Source organism: Ascaphus truei, chromosome 8 (assembly GCF_040206685.1).
Source record: "Ascaphus truei isolate aAscTru1 chromosome 8, aAscTru1.hap1, whole genome shotgun sequence".
In the NCBI taxonomy this organism is placed as follows: domain Eukaryota; kingdom Metazoa; phylum Chordata; class Amphibia; order Anura; family Ascaphidae; genus Ascaphus; species Ascaphus truei.
This window is the reverse complement of record NC_134490.1, coordinates 5,643,872-5,667,336: the sequence shown is the minus strand read 5'-3', so window position 1 is coordinate 5,667,336 and position 23,465 is coordinate 5,643,872. Positions and strand designations below refer to the sequence as shown.

Here is a 23,465-nt window from a genome sequence, read left to right as displayed (position 1 = left end):
TAGCCGCCGTAAGAATGAAGGAGACTAATTTACCTGTTGGTCGGTCCAGTGTATCTAAAGGTCTGGCCAGCAGGTAGGTCAGCGGGTCAATGGGTATTGTGAGATCTGTGACTTCTCTTATTAAATTTTGTGTTGTTTCCCAATATTTCTGAATTTCCGGAAATGTCCACCAAATATGGGCCATGTCCCCCTTTTGACCGCAGCCTCTCCAGCACAAGTCGGAGGCCAGAGGGTAGATTTGATTTATTCTAACTGGGGTAAGGTACCAACGTAATAAAATTTTGTATATATTTTCTTTGATTGTGGTACATATAGAGGTTCCTGAGGCATTTTCCCAAATACTTTCCCAATCCTCTCGGTCTATAACTATGTCCAATTCTGCTGCCCAATGCAGCATATAGTCATGTGTGGGGGCTTCTGTGGCCCTCTCTAGTTCCACACAGATTTGCGTTATTAGACCTTTCTGGTGGGCTGTTTCTCTGCAGAGCCGTTGAAAACCTGTGAGAGGGGGAAATTCCAATGTTGGGGATAATGTTTGGACAAAGTGCCGAATCTGTAGGTACTTGAAGACGTTCAGCCCTACTAATTCATATTTGGTTTGTAAGTTTTGGTAGCCCAGGAACTCCCCGAAGCTCATTTTTAAGTCACTTTGAAAACGACTTAAATTCCCTGTTTTCCATGTTTCAGAATGCCAGGCGGATTGAAATGTTGGCCCAAAAGCCCAGTGGGACTGAACCTATAATTCTCCTGCCACTAAAATGTCTTCCCAGTCACAGGTGTTAACACATTGCTGCAGATAACTCCTATAACTCCCCACTCACTGCAGCCTTATTTCTCCAGCTGTCTTGTTAAACTCACCACATGTGATAAACTGAAAGTACAAACTTCATATCTGTGGCAACAAAGTAACAGGGAATAGAATGGTATGTCCTACATGAGGAAGCACTATGTCAGGGTGCCACCTAGTGGACAAGCTGTTCAGTTACCCTTTTCTTCCAGGTATTCCTTAAAGCTGCAGTTCAGTCAATATCCTGCATGTGTGTTTTTTTTAATAAATCAGTTCTGTAGTAAGAAAATATACTTTTAGCATTTTCTGTTTATAAAAAAACAACTTTGAAAGACCAATTTTCTTGTATTCTATTTTAACAGCCATTTGCTAAGGCACTGACCCTTCATGTCCTGTCACAAGCCCTGGCACACCCCTTTGTCAGCCCTGCCCTCCCTCTAGCACATGTCAGTGCAGGAGTGCTCATGAATATTCATGAGCTTCCACTGACTGACAGAAGCAAATAGAAACATATGCCAGCTCTAATTATGTCACCAAATTTCGCCTATCAATACATGGAGAACGAATTGACTGGCAGCCATACAGTTCTTTAGGTAATTAGAGATTGCACACATGAAACTATTGAAGTAAAAAAATTAATTAATTTATTTATTAATTAATTAAAAAAAAAAAAAAAAAAGACTGAACTGCAGCTTTAACCCAGACTGTTCAGAAAAAGCTGGCAGGCATAACCTTATAGGGGGTCCGTGTTAAAATAGGTAAGAAGTACACCAACACCAGTAAAGAGCAGTCAGGGATTCTGGGTAATGACATGCAAATGAGCACAGTGTGCTCATTTGCATGTCATTACCCAGAATCTCGCTGCAGTGGAAGCATTGTATACCAAGAGATAATGGGGAAGGGCAGGGTTGCAGGCCTGTCTGAGACGTGTAACTGTGCCAGAAGTGGGATTGTTATTTACTCTTCCTCATAATTTATCAGCAATTTTATTGTGTTGACATAAATACCCATTTTACTGGGACTTTTATCTCTAAACTTTGCTTTACACGATCCAGACCCGATCAGTACAAAGTTGGACTGGGTGTGACATGCGGTCAGGGGACCATCACACAGAAAATCCCATTGAGGCCAGTGCGAGTTTCCTTAGGATAATGGGGTGTAGTGACCCGATCAGCACTATCGCAGTAATAATTAACCACCCAAGGCTGTTATTCAATATCCTGTGAAGACAGCCAGGGGACTAGGGGAGGAACACGAGCAGGGGATGGGGGGGGGGGGGAACACGCGCAGGGGACGGGGGGGAGGAACACGCGCAGGGGACGGGGGGGAGGAACCGGGCAACGCTGGGTCTCTCAGGTAGTATTACATATTTGCTAGTCACATATAGACTCTTGAGACTCTCATTTGCATTTTTTTTAAAGTTAGTTTAAAGTTTGAGTGTACAATTCTTTTTTTTTTTTTTTTTTTAAAGTAAATACAGATACAGTACCCTATATGTTCAAAGGATCTGTTCTTACATTTTAACCCACCTGGTACTCCAGCTTGTTTCTGTGCAAGAGATGTGATTGATTAATAAACATACACACCACCCACCCTGTGTTTAAGCTAGGAGTGCACCCAATAAAAGGATATTTTCCCTCCCCTCTCCCTTTTGTGATTCCAAATGTAGGTCCTACAGTAGCTGAGAGAAGAGGCTATTACAGAGCTCTGAGAACCTTCCAGTACATACGCCATATTTGGTTTTTATGTATGGATTTGTGGGCAGTTCTATGACATCTGTTTGAAGCTGCAGGACCTAATTTGGAATAGAAATACAGCTCAGCCCCCTTATAACACTGTGCTTGGGGTCCAAAGAATCACATCGCGTTATAAGCAGATCGCGTTAGAAATAATGTACAATTGTATGCATTGTACAATAAAGTATTTAAGATACCAATAATCGTGTTGTAAAGTATTCATAGATACGACAATTGGGAGCCACGCTTGCATCGCGTTATAAGCGGATTCGCGTTGTAACGGATCGCGTTATATCGGGGGTTGAGCTGTATATAGTAACAGCTGATTCAAGGAATATCTGGATAAATATATGGCAGTTGTAGCTGAAGAGAGAGACAGGCGGCAAGGCACAGAATGATTGATTCCACCAGGATGTGAGAACATAGTGATTCCACCATGAGGGCTGAGAGACGTGTTAAGATCTGGAGAGATGAGGATCAGGATTTAACATCAAGATACTAAGATTCAATAGAAAGATTAAGAAGAATATGCACCCATCTTTAAGAATACCATAACTTATTTAGAACATCACCATCATATTTTTTACTAATTTTTTTTGTCTGCGAGTATTGATTTTCAAAATAGATATAGCCGAGCTCCCCCCCTCCCCTTACCTCTGTGCTGGGCGGGGGAGGCTGCATGCTGTCAGCCGCCATCTTGAGTCTGCACATGCACAGTAGAGCGGATTGCGACGGGCAGCTCCACACAGGACTATATGTCCCATAGTGCTCAGGGGGGAGCTGTGCATGTGGAGCAGGAGAGCCAATAGGGCTCAAGGATTCACGCAAGGGAAGGAGTTAGTTTGGCGCGCTAATGACCACTCGCTCAGTCAGGAGAGGGACAGCGAAGGAGACGGTAGTGTCCGGGTGCAAGTGGCTCCCGGACTAGACCAGATCTTCCCCGAAGGCCCCAGCTAGGCCCCTGCCCTTCAGCTTGTGGATGCTGCCGGGAAGGCCCTCAGATAGGGATGTTCTCCTTAGCGTGCTGCGGAAATAGTGAAGCGGTGACTGAACGGCCACGCTGTGATTTGCGTCCTGTGGTCTGGGATCAGACCACGAACCACTCCATAGACTTTAAGGGAGACACTCCAGCTGGAGCTCCCTCAAAAGGCGGACGCCTACGCCGAGGAGAGAGGATTGCGCGGACCCCGCGTCGTGGGCTCACGTTGCAGTCCTGTGGATCCACCATCTCCAAGTTATCCTTGGTCTGGCCTGAGACAGGGTTAGCGCTACTCCACACACACTCTTTGCGTGGGCCTTGTCTGTAGACACCATGGTGGTCAGGTGCCGAGGCGCCCTCCGTACTTTGGGTGAACCCTACCGGGGTGGTGACTATTGTGTGGGGTCATTGCATTGTGGGGGGTACTATTATCATTATTGTTATTAGTGTGCTAGTAAACCGTTGTATTATAGCTGTGTGAGTGTGTGTTACTATTACTGTATTTTGGTCCTGTGAGGGGTTATCCTGCTACGCTGGGATCCCTCCCAGGTGGAGGCGCTGTGTCCAGAAAGAACGAGATCACCCCAGGTTCCCAGTGGCGGAGGATTAGGCCTCCTGTAAGCCAGACCAGTAAACAGCAGGCGTGGTTCCCATATTCATAGAGAAAGGGGGCTACATAAACATTTCTTTTTGTGTGCAAAGACGAGAATGCCGAGTTCTGTTGTGCTGGAGTAATTTATAGAAAATCCAGGGCATTTAACAGCAAGAATGCATTGAAGTTTTTATTTTTCAGTCAGTACTGTTATCTCAACATTCTCCCCCCTAGCACAGAAGATCCCTCTTCATTGAGGTGCAGTAAAGACTGCACCTCTCAGAAAAGGAGTCCCAGTGCTCTAAAAACCCCAAAGCCCTCCTTCCTATACCATTTTCTTAGCCATGCATTAATCTGCCATTCACAGAAATGTATTAGTCACAGCTCCGAGCTGGTTAGGATGCAGTGAGGGATGGTGGGAGGGCCGGAGGGAGTCAGGCCAGCTGTCCGCACTCTGCGATGACAATTCTTTTTCTGCATTTGCCACTCTTAGAACCAAAACACTCCATTTTATTGACCACGTTGAAGCTGCCAATAACATAGCCAAACACCACGTTTTTATTGTTCAGCCTGAAATAGGAGAGGGATAAAGATATTAGAAGCAACGACAAGTTAAGACAGGTGGGAGGTAAAAGTGGTCCAAGGCTGGAAGTGTCTCTGTGCACTAAAACCAGATGTAGCTGTAATTGTGCAGGTAAATAACATGTAACATTGTATACACGGAAGCAGGCGGACCAGTGACGAGAAGCCTATTGGTTGCAGTTCAAATGGTTTTTCTAGATATATTTAGTTGAGGACGGGGAATAAATAACCCAACAAAGTGCCTGTACAAGTTTGTGTGCCCCGTCAGTGCTATAATATTTGTTTCACATGTAGACGTGGCTGGTTCTGGCTACTCATCTGCCCTCAATAACACGTAAGTCCTGGTAGATGCAGGCAGTGTTAGGCCCATCTTGGGTTTACCCCTCCCTTCTGCAGCTTCCTTTATTGGCAGGAGTGGATGTGGGACTTGGCCTGTGTGTTGCCCAATCGTTGGTGCAGACCTTGTGCCCTCCCCTTCTGCCCTAAGGCCTGGGACATAGAGGGTTCAGCCGCGCTCCTGCTCTGCCTCGCCTGCTGAAAATGGTGCTTTTTTCTGTCCTTGCAGGCGAGGCAGTGAGCGTGCTCTGGGGGCGGGGTGGAGGCGTGTCAGGAGGTGGAGTGGGAGGCGGGGCCAGTCCCCCGCGCTCCCATTGGATTGGAGTGGTCACGTGACTCACGTGGCTTCCAATGTGACTCACCTCCAAAATTATGGACATTTAAAGTTTCCCTCGGCTGTTCAACAAATCTGTTAGAGCGGGGGGCGGGGCTAATAAGGGAGGGGCGTGTCATTGCCTGGATCGAGGTTGTGTGTATGGGTCTCTGTGTCTCTGTGTGTGTCTGTGATGTGAGATGTGGGGAGAGGGGGGGGGGATGTACCAGCGGGGGGGGAGGGGGAGATGTGCCAGCGGGGGGGGGGGGGACGGGGGGATGTGCCAGCGGGGGGGGGGGAGATGTGCCAGCTAGCAGGAGGGAGATGTACCAGTAGGGGGAGAGGGAGATGTGCCAGCTAGCGGGGGGTGATGAACCAGTGGGGGGGTGGGGACATGTGCCGGCAGCAGGGGAAGATGTACCAACAGGGGAGGGCGGGGCAGGGAGATGTGCCGCCAGCAGGGGGGGGGGGCGGGGACATGTTCCGGCAGCAGAGGGAGACACACACAGACAGAGACAAATCTCACCCGCACTACATCCAGCAACGGGAAGAGGGGGGGGGGCGGGGAGATGTGCCAGCAGTGGGGGGGGGGGGGAGCGGGGACATTTATTCAATATTATATTCCCCTGGCGAAGCCGGGCACAATAGCTAATTCTTATATAAAGAGAGAAGAGACAAGAGAAGCACAGGGGGTGAAACCAAAAGCATTCACTGTCCGACTCTTGCGTTCTGCTCAAGGATGTCTACTTTCTACCCCCTTTGTATCTAAAGCCCTCTCCCGCCTTAAACCTTTTTCACTGACTGCCCCACACCTCTGGAATGCCCTTCCCCTCAGTACCCGACTAGCACCCTCTCTATCCACCTTTAAGACCCACCTTAAGACACACTTGCTTAAAGAAGCATATGAATAGCACTGTGGATATTCTGAACACAGGATACATAAAGATTGGCCCCCTGCAGACGCACTTACCAGAACTCCCTCCTACTGTCTCTGTACATTCTCCCTACCTACCAATTAGAATGTAAGCTCCTCAGGGCAGGGACTCCTCTTCCGAAATGTTACTTTTATGTCTAAAGCACTTATTCCCATGATCTGTTATTTATATTATCTGTTATTTATTTGATTACCACATGTATTACTACTGTGAAGCGCTATGTACTGTACACTAATGGCGCTATATAAATAAAGACATACAATACAATACAATACTGATGCTTCTTACCGGCCTCTCAAAAATGAAGTTTCTCAATATAACCCAAAACAACTGAAGTGTTTTAGTTTGGCTGTTTCCTAGGTCTAGAGCAGGAGTACGCAAACTGGGGGGCGTGAAATTTTCTGGGGGATCAGGGAGGGGCAGTGTTCACAGAGGCCTTGCGCTCTTCCCGGCAACATTCAAATTAAATGCCGGGGGACTGCGCGAGGCCTCTGTATAGTCCCTAACCTGCTCTCCGGCACCTTCTGGTGAAGCATTGCCATGGCAACACGGCATCAAATGATGCAGCGGAGACACATGATGTTGCCATGGCGTCAGAAGCACCGGAGAAAAAGGTATGGGGGTAGAGAGGGCATGCCAGCGGGGGGGAGGGGGTGAGAGGGGGCGGGAGAGAGAGCAAGCACGGGGGAAAAGCAGACAAAGAAGTTTGCGCACCCCTGATCTAGAGCAATATTTTCAAACGTGGTTCCTAGGAATCCTTGGGTTCCCCCAGACACCCCGAAAGGGTTCTGTGCAATATTCAGGTCATTTGAAACTTGCACCAAATACAGTAGAACTTACAATGCATCTGATCTCAGACGCGCTATTAGAGAGGGTTGGGGTTCCTTACAATGCATCTGATCTCAGACGCGCTATTAGAGAGGGTTGGGGTTCCTTACAATGCACCCGATCTCAGACGAGCTATTAGAGAGGGTTGGGGTTCCATACAATGCATCTGATCTCAGACGCGCTATTAGAGAGGGTTGGGGTTCCATACAATGTATCTGATCTCAGACGAGCTATTAGAGAGGGTTGGGATTCTTTATAATGCACCCGATCTCAGACGCGCTATTAGATAGGGACCACGGAAGAGAGGGATTCTTATAAAGTGTGTAATACATCAGGTGATGCCTAATCCCCCCGTATCAGCACCAACAGGGGAGAACACACTCACCATTCAGTTTCCTCAGTACAGATATAGAACTTAGACCCGTTTGTGTTTCGTCCCTTATTGGCCATCGAGAGGACTCCTAGGAGAAGACAATCAAGATAATTAGTTACATTACTTCCAGTTAACGATACATTGTATCTGCTACACACCACATGGAGACTTGCAGTACAGCAGCTAGTCAGGGACAGTTGCTATTTTTTAATCTCCTGCACTTATACATGTGGGTCACTGGTTACAATGCGGTTTGTTATACAGTGGTGTAATCCAGAGATATACAACCCGTGATTAGTAACTAACAAATTGATCCACCTCCAAACATGCACAAACATAGCTGATGCCTTCAAGGAGTAGAACAATATTCAGACATTTATTTTCTTACATCCTGTACCTGCTGTATTGTGAAAAGTCTTATCACATTGACCTTTCCACAAAATGGAAAACATATTTTCTCTGGCACCTATTAAAGATGGCCACCATCTTGATGTTTCTAAAACTGCCCTGATCACTGCAACATTGAAAGGTTTGCTGCATTATATTTTCCTGTTACTTATAAAAGCAGCATGTGTTGTATATTCTGTGATTAGGGATGGAGCATGTCACGATAATATCATGTATTTTAATCAATCTGGTGCTTCAGGGGTTAATATACTTAGTTTGGGTTTAAAAATACAATATATTGGGTTTATGACAGGTCAATACTTCTGGGTCTGTGCTGTTCTTCAAAGAGGACCGGTCACAAATGACGCACTAAAAAGGACACGTATTGTTTAGAAAGTCATAAACGATAAGCAGGGACTATTCTGTTAGCCACAAAGAAAACTATACGTTTGTGAATAATTACTGGTACATTCCAGAGTGGGGTGACACACAGCCAGTGGTGGGATAAAAAATTTTTAGCAACAGGTTCTCTCTCAAAGGGAGGGGGAGAGAGAGCCGGGGGGGAGAGAGCCGGGGGGGGGGTAGAGAGAGACCAGGGGGGGAGGGCAGAGAGAGACCAGGGGGGGAGTGCAGAGAGGGACCAGGGGGGGAGGGCAGAGAGAGACCAGGGGGGGAGGGCAAAGAGAGACCAGGGGGGGAGGGCAGAGAGAGACCAGGGGGGGAGGGCAGAGAGAGACATGGGGGGGGCAGAGAGAGACCAGGGGGGGAGGGCAGAGAGAGACCAGGGGGGGGAGGGCAGAGAGAGACCAGGGGGGGAGGGCAGAGAGAGACCAGGGGGGGGAGGGCAGAGAGAGACCAGGGGGGAGAGGGCAGAGAGGGACCAGGGGGGGAGTGCAGAGAGGGACCAGGGGGGGAGGGCAGAGAGAGACCAGGGGGGGAGGGCAAAGAGAGACCAGGGGGGGAGGGCAGAGAGAGACCAGGGGGGAGGGCAGAGAGAGACCAGGGGAAGGGCAGAGAGGGACCGGGGGGGGGCAGAGAGAGACCATGGGGGGGGGCAGGGCAGAGAGAGACAGGGGGGGCAGAGACAGGGGGGCAGAGAGTCCCTCTCACATCTCCCCCAGTCCCTCTCACATCTCCCCCAGCCCCCTCTCACACCTCCCCCAGTCCCCCTCTCATCTCCCTCACATCTCCCCCAGGCCCTCACACACCTCCCCCAGCCCCTCTCACACCTCCCCAGCCCCTCTCACACCTCCCCCAGCCCCTCTCACACCTCCCCCAGGCCCTCTCACACCTCCCCCAGGCCCTCTCACATCTCCCCCAGCCACTCTCAAACCTCCCTCATATCTCTCCCTCCCCTCCTCCATGGCTCCCTGGCTGCACACAGGCGGGGGGAGATGGTATGCAGCGTCAGAGCAATCACTTCAGTCAGAGCAGGATGTGAGGAGCTCTAGCTGCAGGCACCGGAAGTTTCGGGTCAGACAGCTAGATGGCGCACCTCCCCTGCAGTCCTGCTCTGCTCTGAAACATGTGATTCTACTGCCGGTTAATGCACCGGTTCTGCGAACTTGAAAAATTCCACGAACCGATGCGAACTGGCTGAATCCCACCACTGCACACAGCTTATGCCTTCCCTGGAGGAGTTTATTAAAAATGAGATGTCATCTACTGTACATACTAAGAGTTACATGTGTGTAATTGTGGCACGGAGACACATGCAATGAGGCCAGATATGTGAGGTTTAGCAGGTAATAAGGAACTAATATCCATTTTAGGGGCAAGCTGGTCATACTTGGTCTCGTTGCGTCCATTATGACCGCCTGAATTTACTGATGTGACTGACGTGTGTCTAGGTACTAGAGAAGGGAAGTCATGAGTGTGTTTATACATGAAGGCAACAAGCTTAAACGTCGTTTGGTAGAAGTTTTATACTCTGTCCTAACACCGTCAATCTCACAGCTGATTTACGACAGGGTTGGGCTTATGTTGTTTCAATGGGGAAAAATAGTACATAAAACATAGCAAGGTATTATGAAAATCAGATTTCAACAGAGGTGTGTTTTGGACCAAACATGTAAAGTTTCATTTCTGCACCAGTGACCTCTCTGGGAGAAAACCCTGACATATGGTAACGTAGTGTATAGGGTTTTCTGTTTTATCCTGTTATTTTAAGAAACAGTTCTGCATTTACTGTAATTGTATGTTTTTGTAATCCTTTTTCTGTAATGTAAGCACTGTATTTTTATATATATTAAAACATTTAATAAGTGATGCTTTGTGCTCTAAATGAACTGTTGCACGCACTGGAGAGAGTATTTACATTTTCGGACACAGTGCATAGTTGTACTATAATAAACAGGGACCCGAGAACCTGGCAGATATATTAATTTACTTAATTCTTAGCTAGTGGCAGCGTATAGATATGATTGCAATTGAGTAAGGGGTAATATTAACTAATTGAAAGTACCTTGCGCAGGAGAAAGGTGAGTTGGCTAGAGTAGCCGTGTGTATTAACCCTGGTTGCATATCTAAGTCACGTGCTCACTTGTGTGCTGTTTGGGACAGGTGGTATAAGGGAACATATTTAGGGGATATTTACCATTTGAGGGACATTTGTGGAGGTGAAAAGTGGGATAGCTTGCGAGCTGTGTATTAACCCTTGTTCCGTGTGCAGGTCACGTGCTCACAGGTGTGGTGTACGTGACAGAGCGTGAGAAGTAGCTGTGGGGGATACACCATGTTTAATAAGAGTTCTACAGGTTCCTACACAAGTCCGTGTCTTCGCTTTGTTAGGCCTCAGCCAGGATAAATGTACGCTCGCTCTCGAGCACCATGACGTCACGCGCTGAGCAAGCTGGAGCGATTCCTGGCCATTTGAAAAGTAGCTTTAGCGCGCACGAGGGGGGCGTGGCCGTGACATCACAGAGCTGGTTTGCCCTCATTGGGCGAACCGCTCACGTGACCCGGCCATCGCACGACAAATACAAATTGTTTTGTCTCCTCAAGCAGCGCTCCTCTGAACTCGCATTACACAGCGCTTTCCTGCGCTTCCCCTTTACCCACTCCGCACCCTCAGTTACAGGCGCTGCTCTATAGGTTTTAAATGATAGGTGCTTCCTTTCTGAAATGAATATAGGTTATATTTTAATGTATTAGTGGCTGAATGCACCAAGGAGGGAATCTTTCTCTTCTGTACGATATACAATTCCCTGTTTGCACCCCTTCAGCAAGTAATACATTTGACTAGCTGAGCAGGGACTTTTCTCTATATTACAGGTTGAGGATATCCCTGCTTCAGCACAGGTGGTTCAACCACCTGTGCTGAAGCAAGGATATCCTTATAACCTGACCTGTTGGTGGCCCCTGAAGACTGAAGTTGGCCGTCCCCACTCTACAGGCTCACCCAATCAAACCTACATGCAAATATCATGTGCACTTAGACCAGCGGTGCGCAAACTGGGGGGCGCGAGACTGCCGACGGGGGGGCGCGGGGTTTACAGAGGCCCCGCGCGCTTCCCGAAGGCACTTAAATTAAGTGCCTGGGGAGCTGCAGGGCCTCTGTAAACCTAACTTACCGTGGCTCCGGTGGCTTCCTCCCTGCATCGCCATGGCAACGCAGCGTCAAAATGACGCTGCGAGGTCATGTGACGCCACGTTGCTATGGCAACGTGACGTCATTACGCCGGAGCGCGGGTAAGTTGGGGTTGGGGGGGGGGGCGCGGGAATGAGGGGACAGCCGGCAGGGGGGCGCAGGGAAAAAAGTTTGCGCCCCCCTGACTTAGACTACAGAGAGAATAGGATATTGTAGGTCTTCCATTACACTTATTAAATTGTCAGCTCTTCAGGTCAGTGACTCCCTAGCAACCTGTTCCCACGTATGTCTGTAACTTAATGAAAGAAAATACTTTGTGGTTTTCCTTTTTGGGAAAGCCCTCACAATTCCCCCCTGCCGTCATGTTGCTAACATTGGTTCATTTTGCTCCTAACAGGAAGTCCGTGTTTGAATCCCGCAGCTCCCATGTACGGGCGGCCTGACAATGAAACGGGCGTACCTGGCCCCGTGTGCTTCAGCGTGAAATTCTCATCCGGAAAGCGGCTGCCATATATGGATTTCCCGCCGGTGCCGTTGTTATTTGTGATATCGCCACCCTAAAAATGCAACAAAAAAAGGATCCCTGATGTTAAAAGGTTACAATTATTTATTTTATTTATTTTTAGGGGTGTCTTAGTTTTGCTTCACCTTCGCTGCAGTGTGTATCCGGAGGGAGTGTTTGGAAGGTTCTGCGGCGGCCCGACAGCATAGGGCGCCGCCATGTTGTTGCGCAATAGTTGGGGGCACTGTCAGAGGGGAGAGAGGTCGCGCATGCGCAGTGCAAACCGTGCAAATGGCTGGCCAATAAGAAACAGGCTCAGCCAGTAACTACAACCCCCAGTGAGCCTTAGCGAAGTCACCTGACGCCAGGGAGCGAATAGGAGGGCCAGGATCGCAGGAGGCAGGAAAGGGAAGCATGGGGGAGAGGCCACGCTAGTCAGAGGGCACCGGAGAAGCAAGGGGGAAGGTAGTGTGGGCGCAGGGGGTCCGTGACCCACCTGCGTAGGCTAGATAATCCCCTCAGGCCCCAGTATATTCCCTGAGTCACCCTAGCTTGTGGTGCTGCAGGGACGCCCTGTATTGATAGCGACGATTGCCCTTACTATATAGAGGATAGGGACCAGTGTTGCGGAGTGTGATTGATGCCAGTCGTCTGGGACCAGGTTGCTGTGCATCGCTGAATCGTGAGAGGCTGCGTTGGATCAACGGATCCTTTTTGAAGCTTGTTGCCGGTCACCCCAGTGACCGGAAGGTATTTACTAAAGTGCACCAACACCGGTCAACAGGCGCTGATCCCACCTTAGAGAACACTCTTTGGGGACACTAAGTGGAGTGGCCAAAGGACTGAGCCTATATAAATATCTTTAGTTATATGGACACGGTGTGGGGGCACGCGGTGACGGGACAGTGACAATCCTCCTTATGAGAGTGGCCGAGCCACAGGCGTTATAAGACAAGTAGTTGGTTTATAATATATCATATGTTATATGTGTGTTATGCCTATAACCTAAGATAAGGTGCTACCAATGTTTAGTAGTAAACAGTTGCAAGCTGATGTGTGTTGCTGTGTTTCTTGCTTAGGGGAATCTCACTCATTGGGGATCCTGGGTAAGTGGAGGCGCTGCCAGTATTATTATTGTTACCCGAGGCTCCCAGTTAGTGGAGGCCCAGATCTCCCTGAGCCAACAGGTGTGTGCAGGACCAGTAGTCACTCTAGAGCAGTAGGAAAGAAGGCTACATATTTATAAAATGTTTTACCAGGAAGTAATACATTGAGAGTTACCTCTCGTTTTCAAGTATGTCCTGGGCACAGAGTTATGATGACAAATACTGTACATGGTTACAAATACATGGTAACATTACGGGAGCAGGGTTATACACCTAGTTTGACATAGGTTTTGGATGTCAGGGTATCAATGTGCAACCCAAATGTTACATGGGAGTCTAACCATACTGTATGCCCAAGTATTTAAAACTAGTAACAGGAGTTAGGGTGGTGTTAGCTTTGGTTCAGACCTTGAGTTCATTCATTGGAAGCTTTCAACATTTAGCCATGGTCCCAAATACTATTGTTACAGTCTTGTCAGTTTTCAAAAACAGTTTTGGGAAATCCAATTTTCAAGTCTCAAAGTCAGATTGAAGTACGTGTCCATTTCGGAGAGGCTAGGGCTGTGTGCATATAAGATTGTGTCATCCGCATACGTTTGTATTGAAGCTGTAGGAAGATCATTGATGATCTGAGAAGAGTAGGGGCCCCAGAACAGAGCCTTGTGGGACACCACAGGTGATATCCAAGAGGTTGGAATTAGAGCCTGAGATAGACACGGATCTACCTGATAGGCAGGAATTAAACAAGTTTAAAGCATGCTTCCCTATTCCAGAGCACTGGAGTTTGTTTAGCAAGATAACATGATCAACAGTATCAAATGCCTTTGCAAAATCTAGGAATATTGCACAAGTAAATTGTACCAGTTTCATGCCACACTGGATCTCATTGTAAACTTTTAGGAGGGTAGTTACCGATGAGTCATTGCGGTGAAAGCCAGATTGGAATTGGCTAGGGAAAGTTGTCTTGGTATAGTAATCGCTTAACTGAATTTACTGTACTACACAATTTAAAATGTATTAATTGGTATGTTTCTGAGCTGAATTTCTTCCGTCGATTGCTACAGAACTTTAAATGTAATCAGTATGTCTGTGAGAGTTCATTAGGCAAACCCCTCCCTTAATTGTTAGTCAAGTGGCTGTGTTTTAGAGTACTTTAGACCAGCGGTGCGCAAACTGGGGGGCTGGGGGTCGCGAGACTGCCGGCGGGGGGGGCGCGAGGTTTACAGAGGTCCCGCGCGCTTCCCGAAGGCACTTAAATTAAGTGCCGGGGGAGCTGCAGGGCCTCTGTAAACCTTTACTTACCTAGGCTCCGGCGGCTTCCTTCCTGCGTCGCCATGGCAACGCGGCATCAAAATGACACAGCGAGGTGATGTGACGTCATGTTGCTATGGCAACATGACGTCATGACGCCGGAGCGCAGGTAAGTTTGCGCCCCCTGCTTTAGACCATCCGTCTAGGCTGTGTGTCCCATCTTAAGTGTCTGGCAGAGTTAAATTTGGAGTTGAAATTGGAGGTGAAGATTTGAGGAGATCGGGACTCTGCACAACAACAACTTTCCAACTGTGAGAAATTTACTTTCCAAAAGCTGTAATTCTTTGTACTCTTTCTATCCCCCAGTATCTGGGAAGTCTCTCCTCCTGCATCTCACTATGCCCTCCCTACTGCTTTTTCTGTTTACTGTTTCCTCACTCCTTTTGTGAACGTCTCTGTTCTCTCCAACTTCCCCACTCCCCACTGCACCATTATTTATACACCTCTCTCCCAACAACTTCCTTACCCCCCAATAAAAAACACCCACATAAATCCTCTATTCGCACCCTCTATCTACTCCTTCCTGCTGCTGAGGATCTCCCCTAAGCCTGAAGCCAGACATACACACCTGCTCTCACCCACGCCTCACTGTCATCTCTTCCCCTGTAAAGTGTGTTAACCTCTCATTTTAATACTGACTAACCTTAAAGCTTGCCCCAAAAATCAAGCATCCTAATAGCGTGCACTCATGGCTATTCTCCCACAGTCAGTCACTCCTACCACCCATTGTGACCGAGCACTGCCATCTACAGCACTTATTCCCTCACCTGCTGTCTCTGTAAATTCCCCATCAGTCCTCTTAGATTGTAAGCTCTTCGGGGCAGGGATTTCTTTTCATATTGTCTGATTTTGCTGCACTTATTGTATTATTATAATTCCCTGTACTTTATTCTTTGTGAAGCGCTGAGTACACTTTTTGCGCTATATAAATAAAGACATACAATACAATTGGGAGTGAACACATTTTTCCATGACTTTGGATAGTATTGGGAGAAGAGAGAGTGGCCTGTGGTTTGAGACAGTGTTTTTGTCCCTACTTTTGAAGATTGGGACAACTCTGACAGTTTTCCAAGTTTTAGGGATATGTCCTGCAGACAGAATACAGTTGGTTAAGGCCTGGGACATAGTAAATTGAAGCTCGCTGAGGCGCGCTCCTGCTCTGCCTCGCCTGCTGAAAATGGTGCTTTTATCTGTCCTTGCAGGCGAGGCAGTGAGCGCGCTCTGGGAGCGGGGCGGAGGCGGAGCAGAGGCGGAGAGGAGGCGTGTCAGGAGGTGGAGCAGGAGGCGGGGCTAGTCCCCCGCTCCCATTGGATGGGAGCGGTCACGTGACCGCTTCCCCGCGCGGCAAATTTGAAACTTGCCTGTCGGCAAAGTTTCAGAGCCTGTGCACGCATCAGCACGCATGCGGAAGGGGAAACTATATCCGCGCTGATGACAGATGCAGGGGGTTTGTGCATCTGCTCAGCGCGGCTCAGCCCACCTCTGCGAGCTTGAATTTACTATGTCCCAGGCCTAAGGAAGCAATTGGTTTGGCAATGACTGGGGCACCAAGTCTTCGGAACTTAGATTGCAGTAAATCAGGTCCACATTGGCTGCTTAGTTTTAATTTGAGGAGCGCCTCAGATACCGGGACAAATTGAAAATTGTGAGCCAATGTGGACCTGATTTACTGCAATCTAAGTTCCGAAGAATTGGTGCCCCAGTCATTGCCAAACCAATTGTCACTGAAATGGTATCAATGGCGCTAAACACACTTTGCAATCAATAAACGTATAAATATACAAATACAATAAACATGAAAATATAAATATACAACCGGATGGGATTGATGGATGATCTCGGCCAGCGTTGATCAAACATGAAATAAGAAAAAGAAATACATAGTGTAATACTGATAAAACATGTATATGACAAATAGACAAAAAAACAACAAACAAACAGACAAAGACTGACAAAAAATATTAGTGTAGCTGAAACACACAGTGGGCTAAAAATGAAGAATTTAATATATTATAAAAACATACACAACAATTAAGCACAATTAAAGGACCCAATCGATATCCGTCCGAATTGCCCGCTTACCGAAGCCAGAATATAAAACCGCAGTGGATATTTTTAGAGAGTATCCCCTCTCACAGTGGCTGGTTCTCTGAACGGCACAGCTTGCAGATGGATTCCAGAATTCGCCGCGTGTTGATGGTGTAGAAATGGAGAACGCGTCCCTCCACGCGGTAACAGGGGCAGGAGATCACTGTCTTGTTGTAAAGCAGTCCGGGCATGCGCAGAAGCGCCCGTCACAGTATTGACGGCACCGCAAACTCTCCTGCTCCTCGCGGTCGCGTTTCATCCAAATGGCGGCAGATTCAAAAGTGCTGTGGGTCACAGAACTGCACGGCTGGGCTGGCAATGAAAAACGGCAGCTGACGGCAACGCGGGGATAACGGGGACCACCCAACGCGTTTCGGAAGCAACTGCTTCCTTCCTCAGGGGTTAAATTGAATAAAGAAGTCCCTGTGTGTCCGGTTATTTATAGGGAGAATTTAAAGGTACAAGAACCTGAATAAAGTCCCGGTCAGGCGCAGTAATCTAAATATAAACTGCGACATGATATCAGCAACAACACAAAAATACATGGAGAATACATAAACAAATGAATGATTAACACAAAAACAGTTGAACTACATATATATAGACACATAAAACATGTAAAAAACATATAGAATTTGCAATCAAATTAAATGATTTAAATCATTAAATATATTATTTAAAAATATAATGAATTAAATTATTTAAATCATGATATATAATATAATATAATAATATAAATAATATTTTTAAATAATATATTTAATGATTTAAATCATTTAATTTGATTGCAAATTAAATATGTTTTTTACATGTTTTATGTGTCTATATATATGTAGTTCAACTGTTTTTGTGTTAATCATTCATTTGTTTATGTATTCTCCATGTATTTTTGTGTTGTTGCTGATATCATGTCGCAGTTTATATTTAGATTACTGCGCCTGACCGGGACTTTATTCAGGTTCTTGTACCTTTAAATTCTCCCTATAAATAACCGGACACACAGGGACTTCTTTATTCAATTTAACCCCTGAGGAAGGAAGCAGTTGCTTCCAAAACGCGTTGGGTGGTCCCCGTTATCCCCGCGTTGCCGTCAGCTGCCGTTTTTCATTGCCAGCCCAGCCGTGCAGTTCTGTGACCCACAGCACTTTTGAATCTGCCGCCATTTGGATGAAACGCGACCGCGAGGAGCAGGAGAGTTTGCGGTGCCGTCAATACTGTGACGGGCGCTTCTGCGCATGCCCTGACTGCTTTACAACAAGACAGTGATCTCCTGCCCCTGTTACCGCGTGGAGGGACGCGTTCTCCATTTCTACACCATCAACACGCGGCGAATTCTGGAATCCATCTGCAAGCTGTGCCGTTCAGAGAACCAGCCACTGTGAGAGGGGATACTCTCTAAAATATCCACTGCGGTTTTATATTCTGGCTTCGGTAAGCGGGCAATTCGGACGGATATCGATTGGGTCCTTTAATTGTGCTTAATTGTTGTGTATGTTTTTATAATATATTAAATTCTTCATTTTTAGCCCACTGTGTGTTTCAGCTACACTAATATTTTTTGTCAGTCTTTGTCTGTTTGTTTGTTGTTTTTTTGTCTATTTGTCATATACATGTTTTATCAGTATTACACTATGTATTTCTTTTTCTTATTTCATGTTTGATCAACGCTGGCCGAGATCATCCATCAATCCCACCCGGTTGTATATTTATATTTTCATGTTTATTGTATTTGTATATTTATACGTTTATTGATTGCAAAGTGTGTTTAGCGCCATTGATACCATTTCAGTGACAATTGGTTTGGCAATGACTGGGGCACCAATTCTTCGGAACTTAGATTGCAGTAAATCAGGTCCACATTGGCTGCTTAGTTTTAATTTGAGGAGCGCTTCAGATACCGGGACAAATTGAAAATTGTGAGCAGTGTTGGGAGGGGGTGGGGCTATAGGGGTACTCTTAGAACGAGGTTCATGTTTGTGGTTTGGGTTGCGTTTTACTATTAACTTAGTACCACACCCCACAAAGTAATCATTGAATGCGTTTGCAATGTCAGTGGGATTTATCAGAGTAATATCCCCCTTAGTGATATTACTTGGCTGTTGATGGTTAGAAGGCTGGAATATATTGTTGATGATCTTCCAGAAGTTAGCTAGGTTTGATGTATTCTGGAGGAGATTGTCATAGTAATATTGGGCTTTTGCGTGCCTTGTTTGCCTTGTGCACATGTTCCGCAGGCATCTGTAGTGATTGAGATCCTTAGTAGTGCCAGTTACTTTGTAGCTTTTCCACAAGGCATTCCTAAGCTGGTTGAGTGCTATAAGTACGGTTGTAACCCATGGAAGGTGGGCCCCCCGTACCCTTATTCTGCGTAGTGGAGCATGGGTATCACAGAGTTTTATGAACTCTGATTGGAAATATTCAAAGGCATAGTCGAGTAGATATCACAAGCCGCGGCACGTCTGCACACGACCAGTCCTGTTACTAGATGTACAAGGATACGTTTATACAGCCAGAAAGGATTTAATTTTTACATTTCTTCTCTACAAAGCTGCATGAAAGACGAACCATCCCTAATGTCATTATAATGGAAATACTCCTTTAATATAGACTTCTATTGTGAAATATTTTGGGCCAAATCAATTCAGAGATAAGGCCTGGGACATTGTAAAGAATTTGGTGCTGCTGCTCGCTGTTGCTTTCTGCCGCTCGCTCTACCAGGAGCTTTTTGCTGTCCTGGCAGAGGAGACAGCAAGCGCGCTTGGGAGGTGGGTATCACTGTGTGTGTGTGTGTCACTTGGTAGCTGTCAGTGTGTGTGTGTGTGTGTCATTGGTTAACTGTGTGTGTCACTTTGAAGTGGTCTGTGTGTTTGTGTGTCACTGGGGAACCTGTGTGTGTGTGTAATGTGTGTGTGTGTGTGTGTATATATTATATAATATTTTAAAAATTAAAAAAGAGGGGGCGGCGACGGTGAGGAAGATGGAGCCTTGATTTCTGAGCTCCTCTCCCACCGGCATTAATAAAGCTAATAACAGCAACAGATCCCACGATCTAACTATATAAACCATAAAGAAAAACCTATAAACATCCAAGGATGCCAGCAGGCAGAGTGGCCCGAGCTAAAAGTCAACCGGTAACAACATATTTTAAAAAGAAAGCAGAGATACCAGCGGAGAAACCAAAGCTTCCCGCTCAGCTTGATAACATGGACCCCGACAGTGACCCCTCTCAGGAGGATGAAAGGGACGAAGAGATGGTCAGACGAAAGGACTTGAAAGAATTTTGTGCTAAGATGTAAAAATTCTTTAAGACTGAATTATGGGCTCTTAAGAAGGTGGTTTACGCACTTGGGGAGCGAACTGACACCCTGGAGAGAAACGCTGATGAAACTACAGCCACCATTGCACAGACACAGGATCAAGTCTCCACAATGAATGACAGAATCAAATTTCTGGAAGATAAAGTGGAGGATGCTGAGAATAGAGACAGAAGGTGCAATATAAGGCTGAGGGGTGTCCCAGAAAGTGTCCTCGACCCTGAGGATTTCACAAATAGCTGGCTGGAACATATTTTCCCTGATAAACCGGAGTCTGAAATCAAACTGGACCGGTGCCATAGAGCTCTCCGTGGCAAACCTCAGAAAGGTGACCCCCCAAGAGACATTGTGGCTCGCTTCCACCATTTCCGCACTAAGGAGGAGGTCTGCAGGCTTGCAAGAGAGGATAACTCCCTAGCCTTTGAAGGAGTTAAAATACAAATATTCCAAGACCTAGCTCCGGCCACCTTGACCAAACGGAAAGCCTTAGCACACATCACTAAGGTTCTCAGGGATAACAACACGAGGTATAGGTGGTTGTTCCCCTGCGCCCTCCTATCCATTAAAAATGGAGTTGCACACACTCTACGGAGCCCTGAAGAAAGAGAGGGATTCTTAGCTAAACTCGGTCTCGCCGGGGCTAACCATAATTCACCCCACATCTCTCCGACCCGTTCCAGCATCCCAACACCCACCTGGAGTCGCCCTGGCACCTCGAGCACCAGAAAACCCACCAAAGATAGCGCAACCGGGACAACAACTGGACCTGCTAAAAAATAAACAGCTCTACGTGCTATACCATACAGGATACCGCACTCACACACCCCGCCCTGCACTAGAGGAGCCGGAGTGCTGCCGGAATACCACACTGATGACTCCCCGACTCCCCGACATGGACCAGCCTTACCTGGATGTCCCCTGGTCGTAGGATATCGTTTCCCGTCTGGAGCTGACGTGCACCCAACTTTAACACGGCAGCCATCTTACCAGGCTCCTTCCTGGTCTCGCGCGGGAAGCAGAGTGGCTTTCGCGCACTTTTGGAGTTGACGTCATCGCCGGGCACCCTCTTCTTGCGAGATCACGGTCGCCACTGGATGACGTAGGCGCTGATCACTCGGGACCCAAGATGGAGACCGGGGATTGTCCGGGAGGGTCGTGAGATGGTGGGAGAAGTGCTGAAACGGTAGCACACCCCTCCGACTGCCCCAGACAGTCTGAAGTCCAGCCCAAAGTGCTCTACTGAGGTCACTTAATCACACATATAATTTACCCAAAAAATAACACAGCAAATAAAGAGTCCCCCCTGCCCGCCCCTTTAAATATTGTTATATTCAGCAATTTAAGGTTATACCATGAATATAAGTGGATATGGTTATAAAATAAATAATAAAATATATATATAATGTATATAATTCATTAATTAACATGGTTCATAATATAATTAACTATGATATATTTTATATAATTTCTACATTCATAGGAGGGGTTCCAGAGTATTAAGCACAGATGCCATAATATAGATTTGATATATATTAGCTATGTAATAGTTGTAGATATATAATGAAGTATATACAAGTAAGGGCATATTACTGATAAATAAGCTGTATATGTTAACATATATGTCACATAGATGGTTATATGTTATATGTATTTTTAGGATTATGGTTATATGTATATGTATATGTAAGTGTTTATGTACAGATATGTATGTATGTATATATATATGTATGTATGTGTATATGTATATGTGTATACGTATGTATACGTATGTATGGGCATGTATGTATATATATATATATATAGGTATAAGTGAAGGTTTATTTGGGTGTGTATCTGGATATATGGATATATGTATATGGATGTGTATATATATATGTGCCCATATAGGTTATATAAACACAGTAGCGAATATATATTGTATGTATTTAAGCATAGGTATATTTTAGTTACATAGTTTGAGATGCAAATCATATCAACCCCATAAAATTTAAGGTTATATAGACATCACAGAGATACATGTACATATTTTGTGGGGCTGTATAGAGGGCTACATAGTCGACGGAATAGTTAGTTCAAATTAGATAAATTTCATACTATATGACAATGGACGGTCTAGACAAATTTGAAAGCGGACGAATTAGACAAATAATAAAAAGGACGGGTTGGATGAGTGCGGAATTTTGACAGGTTTGACAAGGCTGATTAGTTAGTTTGTTAAATTAGTTAAGACAGATACGTTATATATGTGTTATATATAAGTGATACCAGTTTATAAGTTTTACAAGTTGTACAATATGAATATGATGCCGGGGGAGCTACTCTCCTTCGTGCATGTGCCCCCTTTTTCGGTCCTCAGTTTGGAAGAACCGTTACCAAGACCCAGGGTGGTTGATCTCCACTCTAGGAGACTGGCCCATCATTAAATTGGAGCCAGACACCCCACCCTCTGGGCGTAGGAGCTACTCTCGGGGGCTTCCGAGATACACTCTTATATCCTGTGTTTTTCTTTTTTATTATTTATTTTTTTCCCACCTTTTATTTTCCCTCCCCACCCTTCTCTGCCGCAATCCCCTCATTGTTTCCCATGTATTGTCTACCTATCCCCACCCTTTCCCTCATCCTTCCCTCCCTAGGATGTATGATGTCCGGCCACCACATCAAGCTGACATAGCAGGTATGAATATTACTGTAAGAAACCCCAGGAAAAACGTCAAGAGTAAGTACATTGCTCACTATACATATTTTCTCTTACACATGAAAAATGGCGCTCACATGTATTTCACATAATGTAAAAGGCTTTAATAGCCCGATCAAAAGAAAGCTGGCTTTCACAGATTATAAGAGGAAAAAGGCGGAGGTGTTGTTCTTGCAGGAGACGCACTTCAGCAAGAATAACTCAGACCCTTTCCCTATCCAAAGTGGCACGAGACAGGGGTGCCCATTATCTCCCCTCCTGTTTGCCCTATGTATTGAACCCCTGGCGGCACGTATTTGAGAAAATCCGGATATCTCAGGGTTAAACGCATACTCCCAATCACACAAAGCGGCCCTGTATGCAGATGATATCCTATTAATCATCTCAAAACCCCTCACATCATTGCCTAATCTATTTGACCTTTTAGATAAATTCTCTAAGGTCTCTGGGTTTAAGATAAACCAATCCAAGTCTGAGGCTCTGAATGTCAATCTCCCCGGACATATAGAGAAACTACTGAAATTTAACTGGCAAAAGAATTCACTCAAATATTTGGGGATCCATATCACCAAAGATGCAAAAAACATCTATAAGGCAAATTATCCCAAACTAATTCGGACTCTAAAACAAGACCTACTGTAATCAGATGGTCCTCCAAGAAGATTTCTTGGATAGGAAGGATACACAGCGTGAAGATGAATTTACTTCCCCGTATCCTATACCTCTTCCAGACATTGCCTGTGCCACTCAAACTGAAGGATATACTCTCACTTCAGTCTAAAATATCCAACTTTATCTGGGGAGGTAAAAAACCGAGAGTAAATAAATTAAATATGAAGAGACCTACCTTAGCAGGGGGGTTAGCGGTACCCTGCCTGTTGTCATATTTTAAAGCAGCTCAATTAAGCCAGATCATTCAATGGCATTCCGACCCTAAGTTAAAAAGATGGGTGGAGCTAGAAACTGCTGCTTGCTCCCCATCAGAGCTTAATAATCTGATTTGGCTACCTAA

General features: G+C 46.1%; 1 protein-coding gene across 3 annotated transcripts in view; it reads right to left on the bottom strand.

The window, feature by feature from the left end:
* Window positions 1-4,270: 4,270 nt before the first annotated feature.
* LOC142501075 (peptidyl-prolyl cis-trans isomerase F, mitochondrial-like) overlaps window positions 4,271-23,465 on the bottom strand; it is a 53,320-nt gene continuing 34,125 nt past the window's right edge. For all 3 annotated transcript variants that reach the window (XM_075610394.1, XM_075610393.1, XM_075610392.1), the window contains 3 exons: window positions 11,898-11,994; window positions 7,474-7,549; window positions 4,271-4,664 (listed from right to left, as the gene is read on the bottom strand). In XM_075610394.1, the coding sequence (XP_075466509.1) occupies window positions 4,529-4,664; window positions 7,474-7,549; window positions 11,898-11,994 (309 nt within the window). In that variant the 3' untranslated portion in view covers window positions 4,271-4,528. The remainder of the gene's footprint in view (window positions 4,665-7,473; window positions 7,550-11,897; window positions 11,995-23,465) is intronic.